The sequence below is a fragment of the Larimichthys crocea genome, chromosome I, assembly GCF_000972845.2.
Source record: "Larimichthys crocea isolate SSNF chromosome I, L_crocea_2.0, whole genome shotgun sequence".
In the NCBI taxonomy this organism is placed as follows: Eukaryota; Metazoa; Chordata; class Actinopteri; family Sciaenidae; genus Larimichthys; species Larimichthys crocea.
The window spans coordinates 23,937,280-23,962,328 of NC_040011.1; the positions used below are offsets into that span (position 1 = coordinate 23,937,280).

General features: G+C 44.1%; 1 protein-coding gene across 1 annotated transcript; it reads left to right on the forward strand.

Annotated features, from left to right (window-relative positions):
- Nucleotides 1-1,745: 1,745 nt before the first annotated feature.
- trappc10 (trafficking protein particle complex subunit 10) lies at nt 1,746-25,049 on the forward strand. Its single transcript, XM_019263917.2, has 23 exons — nt 1,746-1,947; nt 6,407-6,488; nt 7,581-7,716; nt 10,894-11,093; nt 11,245-11,440; nt 11,555-11,666; nt 11,756-12,003; nt 12,118-12,264; nt 12,999-13,113; nt 13,609-13,685; nt 13,870-13,961; nt 14,584-14,724; nt 15,109-15,218; nt 16,135-16,664; nt 16,762-16,903; nt 17,009-17,167; nt 18,185-18,414; nt 18,776-18,876; nt 18,971-19,094; nt 19,359-19,523; nt 19,802-19,982; nt 21,484-21,678; nt 22,868-25,049. The coding sequence occupies exons 1-23, from the start codon at nt 1,887-1,889 to the stop codon at nt 23,116-23,118; spliced, it is 3,795 nt and encodes a 1,264-aa protein (XP_019119462.1). The 5' UTR covers nt 1,746-1,886; the 3' UTR covers nt 23,119-25,049.

Here is a 25,049-nt window from a genome sequence, read left to right on the forward strand (position 1 = left end):
GGTCAAATGGTCTTCAACATTTACCCTGACGTTTTATTTATCATGAAAAACCTGAATAGTATTTAGAGCACCACCACACTTCCCACCTGAATCAAAACTGCTCGGGAGTAACAAGCTCTTTCTGGGACAGAGACAAATTCCACCGACACACTACAGACCTATAAATATCATCCTGTTTCCAGGAAACAGTGTGCAAAGAAAATGAAACTGAATCACTTGTTTTTAGATATTTTTATATGTTATGTTTACCTTTTTGTATTAAGGATTTATCTGATTTCTATCAAAGGTCAACCGCAGTTTTCAAATGTTTTCAATGAAGAGTAAGATGAAGAGTAATTTAAAAAATCATTGATGTGGGGTAAATTTAATCTACATTTTCCTGTATGTTTCCATGTCATAATCCCTCAAACATTATAATACCACTGAGATAAATGGCACTGAGTGTATGTGACTTTACAGATACTGCTTATGTCCTAATGGTAAATCAAACAGTGCTTAGCTTATTTGCTGGGGATCAACTGGGGGCTGTAAAGGACGCGCCACTCCCCACATTGATACTGGTGAAGCCACCAGAGTATGATACTGAACAGACTAATTCTGTTGAATGTCCTCTGTGGTAGTTTAGTATTTTTTAATCCTCTGTTTATTTACCTTTATTTCACCCAGAGGTTTTTTTTGTTTTTTTTGCATACTTCTGTCACAATATTGCATAAAAATAAATGTTCAAGTGTTACAAGTGTTCTGTGAAGGTTCTCAGTCTTTCAAGTAAATGCTGCAAATAGAGGTTTTCCCAGCAAACACAGGTGTTACTAAGGATACTAATTGAGGTTGTTCCATTCAGGTCAAACTCAAGTGGCAACCTCCGTGGCTGGGAAATGAAGCTGATGCGGAAGTGCCAAAAACTGTAATTCCTTGAACGGCCACTTGAGGCTGGCTACAGAACAAGTCAGTCTCCATAAGTCCCCATGTTAAAATGTCCAACTTCACAGCAGAAATAAACATGTTTACAGCCTGGTACAAAAATCAGTTTTGGTCTCTGTAGCTAATTTCCCTATTCATGACAACTGTACTGAGGGTGAATTTATATACAACTCACCTGCTCAAAAGATATTAAAGCTTAGAGTTAGAAGCCTTAATATCAGAATCAATCAGAATTAACAGCTTAGGCGGGGCGGTGGCCACAGACTATGAGCTTCAAAACAATGCTTGGGAAACCTACAGGTGATGTCACGCATTCACTGTCCGTTCTTTACACTGTCATTGGTCAGATGGAGTCAGGGTGCTGCTGTTGGCTCACTGGAACCTTAATTAGTATCATTGGTAGCACCTGTGTTTACCTACTGTTTCAAAATGGCTGCTGTGAATACAGCCTACAGGGAGCGGTAAAGAACTCCCACGCACGCTGTTTTGCATATTTGGATACGTGTTTATTTACAATTTGATTAACCTGAATTGCCTATATTCCCTGCAGGGTCATTTTTATGTGTGTCCTGAACATAAAAATACATGTTCCCCAGTGATTACACATTCAATTCAATCAATCTGTCTATCTATGTCAGGAAATGTTATGTGAAATGATTAAAATGGTTAAAACATTTTTTTTTAAACTAGTAAAAAAACAACAACAACAAGTTTACTAGTTTGAACTAGCATTACTAGTCTTACAGTGAGTTATATGTGGATTTTCATGTCCAGGTCTGTCTAACGTCACACCTGTAAAAGCACAGGTCGGCCCTTTAATGACGCACAGTTTACGCACTTCCCGGAAGTGCAGTGGGGGGACACAGGCCCCATCGATTGAACACAACTGCACACACACAAGCATTTCTTAATAATAAAGCTGTGTTTGTATATGTCACGTCCATGGAGCACTGCCGCTAACACATATGGAGTGTCAAGAGGAAAAGCCGATCATCTACACTATGGAGAACAAGCCGATCGTGACGTGTGAGTGTTTGTGACGTTCACTCCGCTTTTCTCTGTTTGACAGTTAGCCTGCTAGCTGCATTAGCCGTTAGCTCGCCTCGGCTAACAGGTAGCCGTATGTCAGTGTGTGTGTGTGTGTGTGTGTGTGTGTGTGTGTGTGTGAGTCTCTGTGTGTGTAATGGTGGCTTTATTTCTGTGTGTCCGGGCTGTAGTGTGTTTGTACGTGTGCGCTCCGCCGCTGTCGGTGCTAAACGTCCGCACGGAAGACGGTGTCTGTCGGCTAAGCTTAGCAGCTAGGCCTAGCTAACGATATCACGTCACGGCTAGCTGCTGCTGCAGTTTCGGGGGGGTGGGGGCCATCACGGGTATCACCTTGTTCCCTCCGCCCGCACAGCCGCACTCACAAGTCGTTTAGCGGCTCAGACTGTGGGCGCCGGGGCTCGGTTTGCCATTCATAAAGCGCTCGGTGTGTGTCTTATGGGAGCTGCTGGTGGTGGGGTTATTTTAGGAGCAGACTGTGCTTCACCTTACACCGCAGGCTGCTCCTTTTTTAGGACGGAGTGCTCCAAAGGTGCCTCAGTACACGAGCAGACAGAGGGAAGCTTAAGATCCGGGGAACAGGTGTGTCCTCTGGGCTTTCTAACTCAGCATGCATGCCTCTGAGATCACAGCTGTCAGATGTGTGATTTTACACTGATGATTAGTGTAATTAATCATCAGTGTAATTAATCAACAGTTTTTAGTCTGCCTTCTCTGACCTAAGCAGACATGGCACTCAATTCAACTTTGCATATTGTGGAACTGATGGCACAAGATATTATATTATGGACATAGATTTATAGTTAGTTAAAGTTATAGATAGTTTAAAAAAAAAAAAGAGATTTCTTTTATTTTGACAGCTACAGCTGAGGACTGATAGGAAAGAGAGGGAGGGAGGATGGCAGCAGCTAAAGGCCACAGGTCAGGGTCGAACCCTGGGCTGCTGCAGCCAGGACGCAGTCTTTGTACATGCAGCTCTATACTGAGCTAAAAGGCGTCTTGAATGTTCATGGTTTTATTGAAATTATGAACTAAGATGCTTCTAATTGAAACGAATCAGTGGGAGTCACGGTGTGTGTGGGTCCCTCCGGTTTTAAAATCACGAACACGAGGCGCTCCTTGTAGCACGTCGAAAGAAAAGAAAAAAGAAAGCCTTTTCATGAGAGAATAAATATGAAAGAAACATCTCACAAACACAATGTGTCTTGCATAATCCACAGGTAACATTCAAACGTTACGACCAAAGTATGGAGGGTGGACTGTGAGCTGGAGAGGTGCCACTTCACCTCCTGGTTGCTCCTTGAGCAAGGTAGCAAACCCCTAACTGCTCACCGTCCACCGTCCACTGTCTCTCCACATTCGCATGTTTTAGCCCTTTTTGTGTGTGTGTGTGTGAGTATGTGTGGTCGTATTTTCGGCCTATAGATGTAAAAACTTGAGTCTTCTTCTTCTAAACAGCTGCAAACAAACATGCAACTCCTCGATGGCCGCGTTAACTCGAGGGGAGTAAGAAAGGAAACTAGACGCCGTGAGATCATCACCTGCAGACTGCTCCTGTCACTCACACACAGTCCGGTTTCATCCTAAAGACGTGCTGCAGCTTTGATTTACAGGGCTTATAAATAAAAAAGCGTGCGTCAGAGTTATGAGCGCTCCTTTCAGCGTGAGGAGCAGCGCTGTGGTTTCACTATTATTTGACCTTGTGTGTAAGTGAGTCGCGGGGATCGGACTGCTGTTTGCTTTCCAGGGTTGTGTTTGAGTTCAGACTCGTTCTAAGGACACTGGAGGTTTAAGACTATTGATGATATCATTCCACACACACACATGCATTTACTAAATGTGTGTACTGCCGCACTATAACAAGGATTTTTGGCATCCAGTTTCAGGACACACACACAATCGTTCAGGTTCATGCCAAATTAAAAGAGTGAGGGGTTGGTATGTTATTAATGTGATGATTACTCTTATCTTTTGCTCGGTGGCATATGATGCACACGCAGTGCTGCTTTGGATCCGTCCAGGTGTTAAACAGTGGGCAGCGAGGCTGATTGATTTACAGCACAGACTGTCAGCACAGGGGAGAGTGTTGGCTGATCTCCAGCACGCTGAGCCCACGATGAGGTTGATGTGCCGACGTGGGTCTTGCAGGGTGTTTGAAGGTGTTTCAATCATCACTGGGTGAACAGTATAGAACTAGTCCTGTCTTGTGTACCCCTACGGGGGTAGGTCTATATAAAAAGGCTTTTTACGCAGTTCATTGGATGTGGCCCAGTTCCAATACCTCAGCTGTACAAAGTCAGTGTTTATCAAGATGCTCACGGCTACCACGGATGGCAGTCTGAGTGTCTCTGAAAATTGGGGCACTGCCTGTGAAATTGAAGTCACTTTATCGCTGAGGCAGTGGGCAAGGCGTGGGCCCGGGACAACAGGAGCGATGATGGTTTGGATGATGGACTGATCTGACCTTCAACATCGATGTGCACACCTGCATGAGAGGCGCATGGAAGCGGAGACTGAACCCACCAGCTGAGCTCCTGCAAGGAAAGCTGAACGTCAGCAACTTCATCTCACAGCCATGTGTTCATTTTAAAATGCAGTAGCCACTTATCTTGTCAAAAGTATCTAGACTTTTTCAATACCACGTATTTAAAACAATATGATATTTAATACTGTCGAATGTACGGTACTATCGAGATTCGATTACTGTAACTCCCTCCTGACGGGCCTCCCAGCCTGCACAGTGAAACCCATTCAGATGATCCAGAACTGCTCAAAAGGTCACATGTTACCTCGCTGCTCATGGAGCTCCACTGGCTACCTGTAGCAGCCTAAATTTAATTCAAATCACTAATGCTGACTACAAAGCAGTCTCTGGTTCTGCACCCACCTACTTGAATGTCCTCAGACATATGTGACCTCCTCTAATGAATGACGCCTGGCTCTGCCACCCGTACGCTCAGGACAATCCAAACTTTTCTTGTCTGTTGTTCCCCATTGGTGGAACGTCCTACCAGTTCCTACCAGATCAGGGGCGTCCCTCTCTACCTTCAAAAACCTCCTGAAGACCTCCAGCTCTTCAGAGAGGACCTCCTCTCCAACACTACAGTGACATTGTCACTCTGTACATTGATTGTTTCCCCTTTTATAAGTCGCTTTGGATAAAAGAATCAGCTAAATGAATACATGTAACAGATCTACAATCAGATTTTTCTTGCCGTGGTATTGAAATAATTCAGTTTTTTTTATATAGCACTAAATCATAACAAAAGTTCTCTTTAACCTGCCATATAGAGCAGGTCCAGAGCGTACTCTTGTTTTGAACAGGCAGAAACCCACGAACAGAACTCATATTTTAGCATTGAAGTTTAAAATTCTGGCGTTGTGACAGTCCTATAGGAATGGTTGATTCGCTCTATGTGGCTTTGATGGAGTGAAGAAATGTGATGTGATAGCAGCAGCTGGTTCACAGTGTTTATGCAATACTTTGTGCGTTTGCCGGGCTTTTGTAATTGCATTGTCAAAGATTATAGATGTATTTTTTTTATAGTAATGTCAACCAAATGATAATAGACTATATTTGACTGAATGTCACAGATGAGCTTTTGTGGTCAAAATGACTCAGGCTGGGTGCACTTGGGTACACAGTGCATGTAGAGGCGATGAAACAGGCTCTAAGGATGGAGGGTGCTGCACGCTGTGCAGATCGTAGAGACTTCTGGGACAAACTCGTGATGTAAATATCCCGAGCTTTCCTCACAACTCTGAAAGGTGCATCGCACAGCATCGGTTTGATGTCTTTAAAGGAAAAAAAAGAGAAAAAGTGGTGCGAGATGACACATCGCAGATGTCGAGACGTGTTCCTGCTCTCTGTTCTCGATGGTTTTTAAATAGATGTACAGAAAAAACATGTTTGTCGGTTCAACTGAACAAGAAGCACGTGTGCCTGGACGTATGAGTGGAAGAGAGCATGGAGACAGTTTCCAAAGCTTGTTGGAAGATGGGACAAGTCGGTCAGCTGAGAAATAACTAATCTAATTGTGTTGTTGGGGGATTTTCAATCGAAACCGTTCCCAAAGATTTAAGAGGAAAAGTATTTCCATGCCACTAACCCTGAAATAGACCCTCATCGAAGGTAAAAACAAGTTCACTGGAGGAAGGAAGCACATGGCGTTTCTCCACAGGGCTGTTAAACAGGAGAGAGCTGATAAAGAGGCAGAGAGCACCGCAGGACATTGACCCCTATCAGCTCTGCTAAATAGATCCACTTCCTGACCCCAGTAATGCCACACAGGCTCACTGTTATTTTGTTTGTGAGAGTGAAAATTAAACTTTATATTTTCAGTCCAATTTTCTCCACTCTTTCTAACTCTCCTCACTTTGTGCAAACTTCATCTCCTCCATGTTCCTTTTATTAAGTGTTTAAACGATTCTTCCATCACAGGTGCCGGAGACCAGAGCTTGTTTACGTCTCTCTATACCTCACTGGCCCAACAACTTCCCAGGGAGCCAATGGAGTGGAGGAGGTGAGTACTGGCCTGTAACAGGATGGAGTTAACACGCTGCTCTTACATTTTTGGTATGCTTTGACTACAGGTGGGCTGACACTTAACATCATGGCACCGTTCATTTGATGGTGCAGGAGATGTCTTCTCAACTTGAATTTATGAACTGAGACAGGAAGTGTCATGTGGGCTTTTTTATATGATGTTGACAGAGAGATTTATATTCCATTTAAGGTCATTACTTGTTAGAGATGAGTTTGATATGTGACTTTTTGATCAAGTGGGAACCTCCATGGCTGTGGCCAATGTGGAAGTGCCAAAAACTGCAGTTCCTCAAACGTCAATTGAGACTGGCTGCAGAACGAGTCAGTCTCCATAAGTCCCCATGTTCAAATGTCCAACCTCACAGCAGAAATAAACATGTTTACAGCCTGGTACAAAAAACTGTTTTGGTCTCTATAGCTAATTTCCCTGTTCATGACAACTGTACTGATGGAGAATTTATATACAACTCACCTGTTGTGAGTGAATTATATTAAGGCTTAAAGTTATGCAGAATTAAAGCATGGCTGCTTTGATTGACAGTTGGGTGCTGTTACAGATGGCTTGTTCGAGTACTCAGGCTTCATTCAGATCCACGCCCATTTTTAGATTATGCAGAAGGAGGAAGAGGCAGGACAGTGAAAATGGCAGCAGCCAGAGCCACCACACTCAAAACAGCCATTCTTATCCTGTCACTGGTTTTGATGTTTTTAGGAGATTATTGACTGTGATCAGGGTGACTGTGCTTTTAAATGATTAAAAAAGTGGCAATTTATGTATAGATAACAGGCGCCTGTGTTGTGGTGAGATTAACAGTGAATGGACACAGCTGCAGGGGTTTCCTGTACTGAAGGATGTAATGTTAACTCTTTAAATACGAAACGATCCATAAACTGAATATTCCACCTCAAAGAAAGGTGGTGGTGGTCCAGTGACAGACTTGGGAGTCAGTGTTCATATTTATTGTATTAAATATTTACTTGTTGTTTGACTGTTTATGTGGTTAAATAGCCATATTTGTCATATATTGCCAATAGTAAAAATCCCATCATTCATTTGTTCTGTGTGCAGGACGTACGGCCGCGCACCAAAGATGATCCACCTTGAAGCTAACTTCGTCCAGTTTAAAGAGGAGCTCCTCCCAAAGGAAGGCAACAAGGCTCTCCTCACCTTCCCCTTCCTCCACATCTACTGGACTGACTGCTGTGTGAGTAGCCTCAAACACACACACACACTTTGCACAGTGATTGATCACTCTGTAATTTAATTAACAGATCTCTGGAACATTAATTATTGCTTTCTACATCATAAAGGACCGTTCTCTTCAGTTCTTTTCTCCTGCTGACAGATCAGAGCGTCAACTGTTGCTGTTCTGTTGACATCTGTTGGTTTAAAGTTATAAGTCTATCAACACTTCCTTTGTGTTTCAGTACAGTTGACACAGTGCAGTAAGGTTATCACGATACCAGAATTGAAACTTTGATACAGTACTAGTATTTTTAAAAAAAAAGTCAATGACACACAAAGTAGGATATACTTTGATATGAATGAATGACATCGGCCTCACTGGGGTGTGTTCACTGCTTTGATAAACACTGTGTTGCATATTCAGCCTAATGTCACATAACCTCTCTCTCGTTGTGATTGTCAGTCAGACAGGCATACAAGAGGAGTGGAGTGAGGTGGAGGCTGTCCAGTAGTTAAGTGATTATGGATGTCTTATTCTAATGTTAGATCTGTTTTTATGATCCGCTTAGTGCTTTAGAAATATAATACAGATACATAACAGAGATCATATACAAGCCTACACTGCAGGTGAAGTTATGATCGTTTTCTGTGTTCATCAGACAGTTGCAGGAAGAATGATTGAATTTGTGGTCAGACAGCTTCCTGATAGACAAGACTATACTGCTTCAGATTAAAATGTTTTATTATTAGTTGTTATCATGAAGTTCTGGTTCCCTCACCATAGATATAAAGTGACGTCCATGATGGGGCTTTTATTGTGTGATCAGTTATGTTTAATATGTCCAGGACAGAGTCTGAATAGAGCTTGTTTATCCTGTATGTGTGTGTTCTGCAGGATGGGCGACGTCTGCTCGTCTACCTTCTAAGAATAGACGGATACTTATGGGCACACTATCTGGGCACAAATAGGTCACCGACAGTTCTGTATGCAAGTTATGCAAACTCATAATGCAAGCTGTATAAGATGGAGATCACAGTGACATAATGTTGGCACATTTTCAGATCGATTTTAGTTTCAGGGCTCACGTTTGTGGAAAAAGAACGTTTTGAATGTATCTGCATTGTTGTTCACATGGCTGCACTTGATGCATGTACAGGAGCTGCAGTCTCCAGATTAAACTGAACTTTACATGTACTTACCCAGAGTGCACAGGGAAAGCAGATGGGAAGAAAAACAAGAAGGGAAGCAGGAACCTGCCGCTGCTGACTGAGCAGCTGCTTAGTTTGAGGAAGCGCTGTCATCAGCTTATGACTCATGACATTTCTTAAGGACTGTGCCTCTCTAATTTGGTAGCAGTGAGCCTGCATGTGTATGCAGTATGGACACAGTCCATACAAATGTTACAGTTCATTGTAACAGACCTGCAGTTTGATTTTTGTTGAGTGAATCAAATTCATTTTAATTGTCACATTCATTAATTGTATGTTTGATATCGTCTAGTAACCTTTCTTAGTCCTTTCTTCCTGGCACTTCACACTTCACAAATCATTCAATTCATTTCAATTCAATCTTATTTATTTCGCTCCAAATCATAACAGAAGTTATGTCTTGACACTTTTACTTTCCGTGTAGAGCAGGTCTAGACTCTTTATATTTACAGGCCCAACCATGAGCAAGCTCATGTTGACAGTGGCAAGGAAGGGAGGTGGCAGATATAGACACAGATGCACAGCAGCAATAAAATCATAGAAACTTTGAACGTATTACTTAATCTGTCTATAAAGAGTGTAATGATAGTTGAACTAAAAAAGACAAACATGTCATGCACAAGGTTGTGTCATCAGCAGAATTCCAAGAGTTATTTAGTGAGATCGAGTCTTTCTGATGAAAAATATCATTTTATGCTCAGTGATGTTTCTTCGATTAAGAAATAAGTCCATCAATAAAACATTGACAAATACTTTTCAAGTGATTTCTCTTGTATATTTGTGATCAGACCTTATAAAATCTAAGGATTTGCATATTGAAATATGCAAACTAAAGATCTCTGTGTTTTGGACACCATGAGCAAGCACTTGTCGACAGCAGCAGCCACGATCCATGAGAACCTGCTGGACGAGAGAGTGCAGAAACTCTGGGGAAGAAGTTTAGTTAGTGACATCATTAATGAGACATGTATTTTTGCAGATGGAAAGAGAGACCAAGAGAATGTATTTCTAAATCATGATGTTACAGTCGCAGCAGTAGAGTGTACTCCTTAATAAAGAGGTAAATGGTTTGGTATAAAAAGTACGGTGTAACAAAGCTCGATGTCAGTCTGCACATGATGTTAGGGCTGCAGCTTCGTCGTTTTTTTCTACAAAGAGCAGCTGATCTTGTGCACACAGCACGACAGAATCGCAGGTGTAGAAGACAGGTGGGCTGCGTGGTGGAGCCGTGACCCAGACAGGCTGTAAAACCACAACTACTCACATCAGTATACGTGCATTCAAATATTATAAATGACAGGAAATGCTTTTATTGCTAAAATAACGCAACTTCTGCACCAACCTGTTTAACCCGTAAACACAAACAGCAGTAACCAAGGAAGTAAGGGGTAAAGACACAATCAGCCCACTGAGGGAGGCCGTGGAGCCCGTGTCAGGATTTGTGTGTGTGTGTATGGGTGTGTACAGGCTTCAACTAACTAACAAATTCAGTCCAAACCTTCAGCATTTCGAGTGAAGTTATTTCAACAAACGCATGATTGCACATGCAGCGTCATTCAGCTGATCAAGCTCCACATCCCCCGAAGTGATAATCTACCTAACTGTAGCTCCAAGTTCACTTTTCAAACATTGCTCAACCTGGCCTTCAGTTCCTCTCCCTGCCAGCCGACACTGTTGCATAATAACCGACTCGTCACATTATATCCTACTTGACTCGGTTTCAGCCCATTTAAAGCAAACAGTCCCCTGCAGGAGCAGTCATTCACTCTGTAAACATTCAGCCGCCTGTCACAAAGTTCAGCTATCATAAAAAAAACAACTTGTAGATCAGCATTCTTTCCCAGCTCCAACAGTTTCACGTGGTGTTCCTGCACATTTGCATGTTTTAATGAAGCAGTCAGAGTAGAAGAGTTGTTTTCTCCAACCTCCCGCTCTAAAGAATGATCGTTCAGCCCGATTTAACAAATATATTTTCATGTTGTCGCAGGATACAGAGGTGTACAAGGGCTCGGTGAAGGAGGACATGATGCGATGGCAGAATAGCTTGCGGGCTCACGGCTCGGCGGACTGGGTCATCATCGTCGTGGAGACCAACGACAACAAGAAGAAGAACAAGACCAACATCCTGCCTCGCTCATCCATCGTTGACAAGATCCGCAGCGACTTCTGCAACAAGCAGAACGACAGGTGAGGACAGTTGTGGGTAATATACAGACTTCCTTCACTTGTCGCCCGTTCATCCCGTTGCTGTAGTAACAGTAGAAGCCGATTGTTCAGAAACCGCATCGATTCGACCTGCCCTGTGTGAGTACTTGAAGTTTATTCCTCTTTGTTGCAGATGCGTGGTGCTGTCAGACCCTCTGAAGGACTCGTCCCGGTCTCAGGAATCCTGGAATTCCTTGCTGCTCAAGCTGCGGACTCTCCTCCTCATGTCCTTCACCAAGAACCTGGGCCGATTCGAGGACGACATGCGCACGCTCCGAGAGAAACGCACGCAGCCTGGCTGGAGCTTCTGCGAATACTTCATGGTCCAGGTAGATGGAAAGAGAAGTAGATGTTGTGCCATGACTGAAACTGAATCTGTCTCCATCTTGTTTGCAGTTCCACAGTTCAGTGTCACATATCAGTGTGTTTGTGTGATTGCACAGGAAGAGCTGGCCTTTGTTTTCGAGATGCTGCAGCAGTTTGAAGATGCCCTTGTCCAGTATGATGAACTAGATGCTCTTTTTACACAATATGTTCTTAACTTTGGAGCTGGAGGTGAGGAAACACCACCTAGAACTGTAGTTGGTTTCAGTACAGCAGTCCTACTTTCAGTTTTGGTCTGACCGGTCTGTTCCTGTCCACAGACACGGCTAACTGGCTCGGCTCATTCTGCGCCCCGGTGCGTAACTGGAGCGGCCTGCTGCTCCGGAGGCCCATCGACATGGAGAAGAGGGACGGGATCCAGCGTGGGGAGGCCAGCCTGTTAGATCTGAGGAGCTACCTGTTCTCTCGCCAGTGCACCTTACTCATCTTCCTCCAGAGGCCCTGGGAGGTGACGCAGAGAGCCCTGGAGCTGCTGCACAACTGTGTCCAGGAGCTACGCCTGCTGGAGGTAAACACACACACAATTATTCTTTCTCCATGTTGCGATGGATGGATTGAACCTAAACAGACTGAACTCAACCCGTCACTCATCATACTGTATGTTGTTGCTCTCGTCGTTCAGGTGTCTGTGCTGGAGGGGGCGCTCGACTGCTGGGTGTTTCTCAGCTGTTTGGAGGTTCTGCACAGGATCGAGGGTTGTTGTGATCAGGCCCAGTTAGCTGCAAACTGCTCCCACACCGTCGGGCTGTGGGCCTACGCGACTGACAAGGTGACAAAAATACTCAAACACGTAGCTTTGATCTCTGGTGTAACTTCTGATGTGTTGATGGTACCGTCAGTGGACCAGCACCTCGTTCTTTACGTGTATATTTTTGACAATTTGATACAAGTCTGGATTCTTTTTTGTTCTTTGAAGCTGGAACTGTGTCCAAGCGAAAAACCTGTAAATATGTAGCTTCTTGACAGTTACATTCGAAACAGACATTAAACTTTATTGTACGAAGGTCTCACTGAACTTTGTCTTCACTCCTTAGCAGTCTCCATAAAGCTGTTAAGACTATTAAAACATATTATTAAGGGCACATTCAGACAGAATCTGCCACTATGGTGACTCATCGCAGGTTTGTGCATCAGTGTGTGTCTGTTTGTGTTGAATGTAACCGCTGTGAAACAGTCAGGAAACAACTTTTTATTTAGCTGATTCACCCGTTTTATCGAGGCTGGCATGCTCTCTCTCTCTCGGGCAAAACCAAATGAAACTTCTTTGTGTCTTTATTTTGCAGCGTGAATTGCGAGTCAGACTCAGATTTAGAAGCTGGTTCATGAAATAAACCCAACAGAAGTATCAGAGTTTAGACATTTCAGGCCGACTGTGGAGGTTCGACTGATCTGATCGTCTGATTGGTGGCTCGCAGGTCGGCCTGCGTTTGTCCAAAAGTCGGATCCAGCTGATAAAAACTATGTTCCCCTAAATCATTAAAGTGTTTTTGTTGCCTTTTCCAGCTGAAGTCCCTCGGGGAACTCTGTGGCCTGGTGTCAGAGAAGGGACCCACATCTGAGGACCTGAACAGGACTGTGGATCTGCTGGCCGGACTGGGTGACGAGAGGCCTGAGACCGGTGAGTTTTCAGACTCGACCCCCACCCTCCCTTCAAATGATTTAGGGCACCGAGCTGAGCACATTTGACCTGTTGACTGTATCCTGACCTTTCTCCGCTCTGACAGACTCCCATCATCAGCGGTTCAGCTGATTCAGGACTGATCTGTGATTGCTTTGTACTTTTTCTTCCACAATCAAACAAATGGCACAGCTTTGTGCTCCAGTTCCAAAGACTTTTAATCAGCATTCAAAGTCAAATTATCGTCCTGTAGTTGGTGTTTGATTAGTTTCTCTGCAGGCTGACTGTATGTGCACATGGGCCCTGAGCTGTCGTCTGCAGGCTGTGTTCTTTAAAGTCAGCTTGGTGTGTCGGGGTGTTTAGGGTTGGAATTTCCTTTCCACTGAAAGAAGCTTGTTCAGCCAATCGTGTCGACTAAGCTGTAATGAATAAGGCTGACTCTTATTAAATAACTGTGTGCGCCTTGTTTTAATTTCCCTCTGTCGTCCTCCGCAGTGAACAGTCTGCAGAGCCCGTACAAAAAGCTGAAGGAAGCCTTATCGTCCGTGGAAGCTTTCGAAAGGCACTATCTTGTAAGTGGGCTCCTTGCCAAGGCTTGGTGTTGAGTTTCAGTTGGCAAAACGGGAAGTTGACACACATTCTGTGAATTCCCGTTTCCAGTTCTTTAAACCAGTTTTTCCTGATGTAATATCCTTGAAACCTCAGTGGATACGGTTAAGTTGATGGTCTTTCCCATCTCCTCTTCCTCCTCATCAGGAACTCTCTCACGCTGCTATGGAGATGTACAGGGCCATCAGCCGGCTGAGGTCTGCCAGACTGGTGGGAAAAAGCCTGGCCGAGTTCTACATGTAAGGAAAAACCTGCTGGTTCCATGCCAGGAAAGCCGTGTTAAAGGCAGCGCACATCCACGCGCTGGTGTTTTCATAAATTCTGCCTGATTAGGCCTCTTCTCCGGGAGCTGTCAATCAAGACGCTGCTTGTAAACACCCACACACTCGGGAGGAGAGCTCTAATCAGGCCGAACAAACGAGAACGCTAATGTGGTTTGATGGGTGCAGCAGGGTTTTTTACATAAATGTGAAGTGCAGCTGAAAGTAACATTTCCTTCAAGTTCTGACTCATCACGCAGTGACATGTTTAGACACACTGTAGATCGAAGTGGCTGCAATCCAGACACGTGTGACATCAGACAGCTTATGTTCAAGAAAACAAAGCAAGCTGGGCCTCTGCTATTGGCTGATGTTGCATGATGTCACTCTCGTGACAAATCATAACATCACCTGATGCCAAACATCAAGCCGGTAGCAGATGGATAGTTTATCATTCTGCTGCTGCAGCAGACGTGAGCGCTTTGTTTCACTTCTAAGTAGCATTAAAACAAGTTGTAGACACACACATCCAGTCAGTAATATGAAAAACAAGATGATGCATCTGTGTTTATGCGTTTTTTCTTTGTTTTTTTTTCCTCAGGAGGAAGGGTGACCCCGAGCGGGCCGAAACCTTTTTACAGGAAGCTCTGAAGTCGTACGTGTCAGAGGGATGGAGCCTCCCCGTCACTCACACCAGGAAACAGATCGCCGAGTGTCAGAAACTGCTGAGCAGAACTGAAGAGTATCCTTCAAGTCACAAACACCAGCTGCAGCCGAGTGCGCCAACATCAGTGCAGTGTGTGGATTCAACGGTAGAAGAAGAAGAAGAAGTGACCTAAATATAGGGGATGGTCAACATAAGTAGTTCTCTGTGGTACTGAAAGAGTCACACAAATCCATCACAGGATTATAATGGTATTAAGTACATACAAGTATACCCAAATCTTTGAGTTTTGAGTCGGTGCAGTCGTATTTTTCTGTCTTTCCAGTCAGATTAAGTTTTCCGGCTGGCCTGATGACACTAAATTTCGTCCGTCGTGTTACTCAGGAACGTTAACTAAAGCGTTGATCTGATAAAAACAGCCGACGCTCTGTCGTGTTTGGTTTCCTTTACAACCTCCCGCAGCTACCTGCAGACCAGTGCCTTGTTGGCTGGTGACGTGAACCTGACCACGGAGGAGAGGAAGCACTTTTGTCAAGAAATCCTGACCTTTGCTGGCAAGTCTGGAGATCAGTGTAAGTGATCATGTTTATAACTCTTTAAGATGAAAATCAGTTTATACAATCGTGTTGTTGATGGATTCAGCTCCAAGTCTTGACAGTTTATTACAGAATATTTGCATATTGTTCTGTAAATATGCATAGCTGCCTCCCTCTGCTGGTTGAAACCCGGCTATTGCAATTGTATTTTGCTATTGGCTGATCTGTAGCAGGCGACATACTGTATGTGGTGGCAGCTTTCATCATCAACCACCCCAGACTCCTTGTCCCCTTCTATGAACCAGACAGACTGGAGATGTAGCCTCTCTGACTCTGTCTTACAAATGTTACAACACATTTACCAGACAGAAACAAAAGGCCATGAATGGTCTTCACTGACTAAAGCTCCAGTGGACAATCACAACTGATACAGTTAGCTCTGACCTCCTGCAGCTGTATTCCTGCTACACTGTGAGTGCTGGTCATTGTGCCACTTTAAACGTAACTGATGGATTCCAATAAATTCAAATGTGTACTAACCAGCAGCATGGTTAGTTGCCAAAAAAAAAAAAAAAAACCCAGCGCTTCCTTGATCAGCCAATAATCTCTGAGATTTATCACTACAATAACAGACCTTTTTCACAGCAGCCAATTTGACATTAAATAGTAGGTAAACGCAGGTGTTACAGGTTAGCAGAGTCAGGGTGCTGCTGTGCTGCAGGTCGGCTCACTGGAAAGTCTCTGCTACAATAAATGGAATACCATAATCAGAGATTTTGTACTTCTGGTGTCTGAATATTAGAGCAGTTAGAGGATCAGTAGAGGAAAGCAGCACTTTGTGTTGTGGCCTCCTCCAGGTTTATCCTTTGTTTTCTGCAGCTCACTTCACAGTGTGTCATCACGTAATACTCCTGAGTACGCCATTAACACGTTTTCTTTTGCTCGTCCTCAGCTCAGAAAGTGACTCTCAGCATGGGCGTTTTCACTCAGCTCACGCGGCTACAGTTCCGTCCGGCCACAGCCTCGGTGCACTCCGGAGCCGTCCTGCAGGTGGAGCTTACGCTGCGATGTTTGATGCCCGTGTCGGTGCGCATTCAGCAGCTAGCCGCGAGCATCCACTTCGACCTGGAGCGCGGCGGGACTAACGGAAGGTCTAAAGGAGCTCAGAGACAAACAAACCCAGGGATAGTAGAGTTTCACCAGGCCAACCCGTCGGCGGGGCCCCCCTCCTCGTCTGCCGGCCCCTCTTTGGAGCTCGATGAGATTCAGGACAGGAGTCCGTCGGACAATTCCCTCAACTCTACAGGAGTGGTGTGTAAAAACACTCATCTGGTCATGCGTCGCCATGACAGCAACTCACCGCCGGACACGCCCAACTGTGTCAGCCCTCCTGCTGTTGCCATGAAGGAAGGAGCGCAGATGCTCCAAGTGCAGGATGTAACGTTAGAGCCCGGCAACAACAGCATCGTCTTCACGGCACCAGTAAGACGCACTCTGTCCCTCTCTCTCAACCTTTGCTGATCTGTCTCATAAAACATATTTCCTCCTCTTCATGTGTCTCTCGTCTCTGTCTCTGTAGAGTGGACAGCCAGGAACTTACACACTGCGTCAGCTGTTCGCCACGGTGGGTCAGGTGCAGTTTGTGCTGCCTCACATCTACCCATCAGTCCAGTATGAAGTCTATTCTCAGGAGCCCCAACTCACCGTGGAGCCTCTCTCAGGTCTGAATCTTTGACATGACGGGTGACAGGAAGGTTTTAAAATGAGATTGTGTGTGTGTGTGTGTGTGTTGCTCACTGTTTTTGTTGTTGCGTGTGTGTTTGCAGAGCCGCTGCTGGCCGGTCTGCCTCAGATGGTGAAGTTCACTCTGTTAACGGGTCACTACGCTGTGAAGAAAGGAGATGCTCTGCAGCTCAGCAACACTGACACCATGCCCATCCTGCCCTCCACCAACTGCTCCGCCCGCATCAGCAACCCCGCCGCAGGTCAGGACACGTTTGAATCTGCCAATCAAGTTTAAAGGGAGCCTTTTGTATTTTTCAGCATGTTCAAATAACAAAGCGCTGCAGTTGTAAGACAGGCTACAATGTGTGATAACTCACCAGCAGCAGAGACCTCCGGTGTTTTAACATGTTAGACTGACCAGCGTCCCAGAAACAGGCCTCCGCTCGGCTCCACGTGAGCAGCCCGCGTCAATTTACACAGAGCAGAAAGAGCATAGAGAAGCTGGTTGATTTTTTTCAAAATAAAATACCCCGTGTAAACTGCCGGTCGTAAAAACAGACAAAAGCGAAACTAATAAATTACGTGACATATTTACACATGTAGAAGTTTATTTAGAAGCACTTTACCAAATTTGAGCAAATAACCTTATTCTGGAAGGCTAAACGCTTCTGAAACGCTCCTGGTGGGGTTTGAAGTTGTGTGCAGGACAGACCAAAACATCGCAATCCGATGGATTTTCAGGGTCAGGATTTAAATATTTAAAGGACCAGTGTGTAGAATTTAGTGCCATCTACTGGTGTAATTTCAGATTGCAGCCCATTAGTTTTACCTTCTACCTTTTTGTAGCATGAAGGAGAAACTACGATGGTCATGAAACGCATCAATACAGAGTCAGCTTGGAGTCTATAGATATGAGAGACTCATTCTGAGGTCATAGACACATAACCCTTCATATTTTTAGGTTAATAAACTGATGGAAACATGTTGAGATTATTATATCCCATTTCTAGCGACCCCTAAATCTGACAGTTTTAGGTTTAGTTGAATGTTTTCCGGCAATCTGCTATCATTCTGTCCCTGTGTGAAGCCTTTGCTGTGCACAGCCGCCTGTAAAAACCATGTTTGAAATCAGGTTATACATCTACATGTCCAAGAGATCTGCTTTTCTCGAGCATGAATCTGCCTCTGTTAACCGCTTTTGTCTTAATCAGTCCAGGCGAGCCGCGTTCTGTGAAGTTTTCTCACGGCTTCCTTCTCTGTCCCCTTCCTGTGCTCAGAGTTGGTGGCCGAAAGCTCTCTGTCCATCCAGTCCTCTGAGAAGGTAACCAGCATCAGCCTGCCCCCCACCCCTCCGTACCACACCCTGGAGTTCCAGCTGGAGGTTCTGTGTGTCATCCCGTCCGGGACGGAGCGACCCGCCAATGAGAGGCTGACCAACGGGGAGGTTCGCCACCGACCACGCAGCTACAGTCACCCTGACACGCCCATGACCGCCATCGACCAGAGGGTGAGACCTGCAGACAGATGCACACTTTCAGGGATGAGCGTCATAAATCTGACACACTTGACCTTTAAATTCTGATATTTTCAGTTTCAAACGTCAGGATTCGTTGCTCTTCTTGGTTTTATCGTAAACTGTTTGTGTTGTTGGACAAAACAAGACATTTGATCCGCTTTGGGCTCCAGGATATTGTATCATTTCACAAGTTTAATAAAACAAACGATTCTAGAAAGTAATCTGCAGATTCATCTGTAGCTAAAATATTCATTAGCTCCAGCTAACCATCATCAACCCGATAGATATTCACTCCTACTTGTTTGGTCACATGATACGTGAAGAGATCTAAAGTCTTGCCGTCTGTCCTCAGATGTCCATCGACTGTCCGTGGTCGATCTACTCCACGCTGCTTGCCCTTACCTTTTACATCCCCTTCAAGACCAAACACTCGCTGCTTTCCGCTGGTAACAGGTGAGCCTCCATCCTCGTAGAAATGTCTGTGTCGCATGTTTTTTTTTTTTTTGTCTTGACTGATCCGCGACCCGGCTTTCACCCGACCCCACAGGAAGTACATCCAGGTGTGTGTGCAGAACGTGTCGGACCTTAACTTCACGCTGGCTGAAGTGAAGCTGGCAGAGAAGCAGTACGCGTCGCTGGAGCTGCAGTCCCTCAACACTAAAACACAACAGGTGAGACAGCAAACACTATTTGAAAAATGGTTCATCATTGTAAAAATATAAATATTTTATAGTAAATCTGGATATTTATGGACAAATGGGGATAAATATCACAATACAGGTTCTTACATACTGGTACATTCCCGTAGTTTACATCTAGAGGGAGCTGAAGCTCACTAAACATGAGGAAAAGAAGGTTTAGGTTGTTTGGGTCATACAGTTTTTGCCTTGTTTGTCACTTAAACATCATGTTTGTGTGTTTTTTTTTGTGTGTAGCTCTTGTGCAGTAAGCACAGCGTGTTCTGCTTGTGGGAGGTGAGGTGGAAGGACGACCTGCCCTCCTGTCTCCAGTGCGTTTTCTCTGCCGACTTCTCTCCGGTCAACCAAGACGTCTCCGCCTTCAAACCCTTCCACTACCAGTTCCAGCTGGAGAGAGTCACTGTGAGTCCACTTCAACTCTTGAGTTTGAGAAGTAAAGCTGTTAGTTGTTGTCGTCACATATTTCAGACGTGTCTGAAACATCTGGACAGGCACATTAAACATGTCATTAGCGAGGAAACAGCTGTCAGTAATGTTCTGGTTTAAATAAGCGGTCGTGCAGCAGATGGCCACGAACGCTGCGATAATAAGTTAATGTATGCTGAGTGCTGTTCTGTGGCACTCCTGCCACAACGAGAAACACACCCTCCCTATAAATAACCCCTGTTTGACGTTGTCAGACGTTGTACAGTGTGCAAGCTGAGATCTTGCCTCCCGCCGGCGAGCAGCACTGTCGCTCTGGTTTCCTCTGCGGGCTGGAGGTGTCCATAACACGACTGACTGAACCTGCAGAGGGCGAGGTGGCAGAAGACAGCAAGACTGACAGTGACGGCCTCAAAACCACCAAACTCATGTATGAAGGTGAGTCTGCAGAGCGGCTCATCAGACTTGATGAAATGACTACTTAAAATTCAGTGTACGTGGTACAAACAGGTCAAATACATTTTAAAATTCATCATCATAAACTGTAGGCTACAACAAACAAACTAAACCACTGGTTCTCAAACAGTGGTACGAGTACAACTCGTGGTACGCAAACTCCCTCTAGTGGTGAGGAATCTCATGTCAATCTTTTTTTGTTTGTTTGTTTAAAAACATACTAATTAAACTACACTACAAAATTTTTATTGAAAATAAACCGAGATATCTCGAATGTTTTTAAAAATAAGCTTTGTGTTGTAACGTTTTCTAAAATGTAACAGTTGGAGTGACATCCATTGCACGTCTGTCCGTCCTGGGAGAGGGATCCCTCCTCTGTGGCTCTTCCTGAGGTTTCTTCCACCTTTTTTCCCTGTTAAAGGTTTTTTGTGGGCAAGTTTTTCCTCACTCGAACCGAGGGTCTAAGGACAGAGGGTGTCACTCCCTGTACAGATTGTAAAGCCCTCCAAGGCAAATGTACTTTGTGACTTTGGGCTATACAAATAAAATTTTATTTGATTTGGAGGTGATGAAATGGTTCAAAAACTCTGTAATCGTGGTGTCAAACAGGAAATATTAGGAAGAGAAGTGTGGATCAGGAGTACACCTAAAACACACTGCGGTTAGCTCAGTTGGTAGATGTACGAAGGCTCAGTCCTTGCTGCAGCAGCCCAGGGTTCGAATCCAAACTGCGACCCTTTGCTGCATGTCATTTCCCATCTCTATCTCTCCCCACATTCCTGTCACTCTTCAGCTGTCTCTAGTGGTTCTGGGTATAAATGATCACTTTTTTTTTTTCATCGCCCATCCCTCATAATTCACTACGTGATGTAGGAGTTTTATTTGAAAGAGGTACGTATGTGTTATAATGCCCAGGAGGTAAACATGACCCTTTTGGTGGTTCTGGTGTTAAGCTCTGGTCATTCGTAATACAAATGAAATTATTATATTGTGAAATAAAAAGTTCATGAGAAAGAATTCAGATAGTATAAGTTAAAAATTAAAATATTTAAAAATAACTATTTCAGAAAAGGTCCAGAACAACATACTGCAAAGTAAATAAAATCAAAACTAAATACGTTTGTTCAAATTAAAGAAATCAAATTAATTAATAACTATTGTAATAATTACGTGTGTGTAAAAAAAAAGAAAAAAAAAAAAGAAAAAGCTTTATGTGATGAGCTCTTTGTTCTCATTTCAGTCCTTCATTATGTCTGACATTTACTACACTGAATAATGAATTAGTTTAATAAGAGAATTAATTGAAAGACTAATCACTGAAGAAAAGTTTGTCAGCAGTTTGTCTAGCTTTCCTCACCAAATACAACTGTATGAAGAGGAGTAAACTGATCTTTTTCATATGCAAATTTCATATTTAGAGTTATCAGTTCTTTGTGACTTCAAGTGTGTGTGTGTGTGTGTCCGTGTGTCCGTGTGTCCACAGTGGCTGACAGCAGCAGTAACTGGGCAGTGTGTGGGAAGAGTTCAGGGATGGTGTCGATGCCTATGGCAGCCAGTGCCACCCACAAGGTGCAAATCGAGGTGATGCCTCTGTTCGCGGGACACCTGCCCTTCCCCAAGATCAAAGTGCTCAAGTACCTGCCCCACACTGCAGCAGTGGCCATCCAGCCAGACCCTGGTAAGACCCTGTCCCCACAACTTTACTTGCGTTTTCCTGCTAAACAGCAGCTGCATGCTGTTCTGCAGCAGGTAAAGCAGGGAAACGTTCCAATGTCATTCAAGCAGCAGGTGTGATATTGTGCCTGTGTCAGCTGATGATCCAGCAGCAGCAGGTAGGCTGGCAGAAGCTGTGAGAGCGCTGCTTATTGAGGAGTATGTTGTGATCTGAAAGAGTAAACAGCATCCAAATATCAGCTAAACAACAAATTCACCTGACTGTTTAGGCAACATTCAGTTCAGGACCAACTTTGAGTTTAAATTTAAATGTATTATTTATTTATTATCTTTGGAAGTACAAAATGATTTCACTTTGTTTGTTAGCAGTTAGCCATTAGCTGGTAGTGACCTGTGATCAGCAGTTGGCTTTTAGCCATTAGCCATAAGTCATTAGCAATTAGTTGAAATGTTTTGAAAATAAAAAATAATAAAGAAAATTGCACATTTGTAAACATTGCAAACCCTTTAAAGAGCAAATATTTAACCCAGATTTTACCCTTAAAAAAAATCATGAAAATTGTGTTTTATCATTCATTTACTTTGGGGTACCTCAGGGCTCAGTGCTAGGTCCAGTTCTGTTCTCCATTTACATGCTCCCTCTAGGTCACATTATTCGTGAACATAATATCAGTATCCATTTTTACGCAGACGATACTCCGCTTTATTTAAGCTGTGACACATCTAATCACTTCCAGGTTGCAGGCAACCTCTTAAGCTTTTAAAATGTGACCAGAACATTAACACTAAATTCAATCAGCAAACATGCAACAAACATTAATATCACCCACCAGACATCAGCTTTTTAACAGACAACCAATTCGATCTCAATTTTCCTCACACAGTGCAAGTTAACAGAAGCACAAATGTTTTACAGCTACAGTGGTAATCCTCGCCACAAACAGTCTCTCAGTTCATCAGTGAGCTTCTGCCTCTCTGGAGTTTATTGTAGTCCTGCACGGTGTTGCAGATGCTCGCATTATGTGCCACGAGTGCAATTTGTTTGTAACTTATCCCTCACCTGTTGCTTTGTATTGTAGCTTAATTGGTCCAGGCTGACTTCATATCCCAAGTCCTTTTATTAATTATTTAATATCTGTCCATCAAAACTGCATCTTGTCTTGACATGACAGTTTCTTTGTTTCCATCCTCAGACAGCTGCGTGGAGAACGACAGCCTGTCCCTGCTGGATAAGACGTTGGACGACCAGGCGGACACGGCGAGCATCCGCAGCCGGGGCAGTGTGCACTCTGTGGGCAGCAGCGGCGACCAGCAGCAGAAGGGCGTGGCCATGCCACGTCTTGAGCCCTTCAGCCCCGGACAGGTGTTCAACCACAGCCACACGCGGCAGGTCCTGGTGCTGCCCGCCACCGACGACCACATCATGGAGGTCAACGCTACATGACCCTGGTGGCGAGACCACCAGCCCCCTTCTTACAGAACTGAACCCAAGCCCTGGACGGACTCTATTGAGCTTTTGCTCTGGGGTATATCGGGTCCATGAGTCCATGTCGAGGATCGCTACAGGTCGCCGGGATGGACTCACCCCCTAAGCATGAAACGATCACAACACTGGAGACATTAGGGACTAGACACGGTGACGAGCCAATGACATCTGCTGATAAAAATTGAAATAAAATTTTTTCTTTGCCATACTTTGTACATAGCTCATTGGATGGATTTATAGTTCTAAATATATAAATATATATATGGACTGATCAATCAGATCGGTGCCTGTTGTGCTCCTTGGAACTGAAGAATCACAGTCCTGATTGTCCCATGATGCACCAAAGCCCTAGATGTGTGTAAGCCTCGATCAGCTACTCAAGTACTGTAACTTTGACTGAGTGTGTTCGCTGTACGTGCTGTCCCTGCACCTCTCAGACAGTCTTCTCTTTTACATTTGAGACTTTGGTCCTGATGATTACGCTCACGTTAAATAAATAAGCTGCTGTTTTCGTCACAACCAGGAAGGTTAACAAACGCCATAATCCTGACAGACTCTTCTGTGCCGCGGATACAAACAATATTCCCTCTGTTGTATGCTGAAGTAGAATGTTAACTTTAGGCTCCCAATACATGCTATTAACCTGATAATGGTACAACCCAACCAATGTGTGAGAGGCTAGAAATGTTGTCACGTGGGACCCCTCGTGAAGTTCTGGTGACGTGTTTTTCTTTCTCTTCTCTCAACACGTTCTACAATATGTTGATGACACTGACCTGTACGACCTAAAATGTGGTGAAGCCAGAGAGGCAGGCAGGCTGTGATTGTTTGGAGTCCAACATGTGGTCATGGCAAAGTAACAGCGAGCGTCACAGTAACCACGTTGAAAGGGAAAAAATGTGTTGTCTGAAGCCGTCACCTTCCTTTTCTGCAGCGGTCGTTTGCAGTTGCCGCATTTGTTACAATTCGAGTTTTCTTCACACCAGAGGGAATATATTTGGTATCAGCAGGATAGAGGAAGTCTATAGATGTCCAGCATCTGGACAGTTGTAACATCATCATGTGAAAAGATTCCAAAAAAAAGAAAATTCTGTCACTTTTAAACTGACACTGCTAGTACAAGTTTAAACTTGTTAAGATACGATAAGAACACTAGATCCAACACTGATTTGATTGTTTGTTTTTCTGATAATTCTCCAAAATTCACAATCGATATCCTGTTGTCAGGTTTTATTTGGAACTGGAAGATCTAAAAACAGTTTTTGCTCCATTGGGACAGAAACAAGTTTGATTCTGAGTACATGTGGTGACTCTTGTGAAACTAAAACAGCGACTTGTGTGTCTGACTCGGACGCAAACATCAGCACAAAATCTTCAAATCTAAAAGCATTAAAGACGTGAGAGGCTCAGAGTAGCGGTGTGTATCTGTAGTTCTGTGTATGTGTGAGTGTGTGTGTGTGTGAGAGAGTGTGTGAGTGTGTGAGATCAGGTGAGACTTTTAAACAAGGATCAACCAGTGCACATTATTGTCTATCTATTGTCTTACCTATCAGTGGATTGTTCATATACAGTGTGTGTATATTTATTCTGTCTGAGTGTGTGTGTGTGTGTGTTTGATTGGGGTGTGTGTGCGTCGCCAAAATCCGTGTCCGAGCTATGCACACATACCGACAGGTGTTGAATAGATGAATGAAATATTTCTTCATTCGTTTATTTGAAAGGATGAATGTTCTTCTGCTCTCCTTCCTCCCTCCCCCGGCGCACACACACACAGTGTAACTACAGCCTCCTGCTCCTCTTTGACCACTGTACATACTGATCTGTAAATACTGAGTCAAATCAAAATCATCTTTGATTGCCAACTATATTAAAAAATCATTGGAACTGAC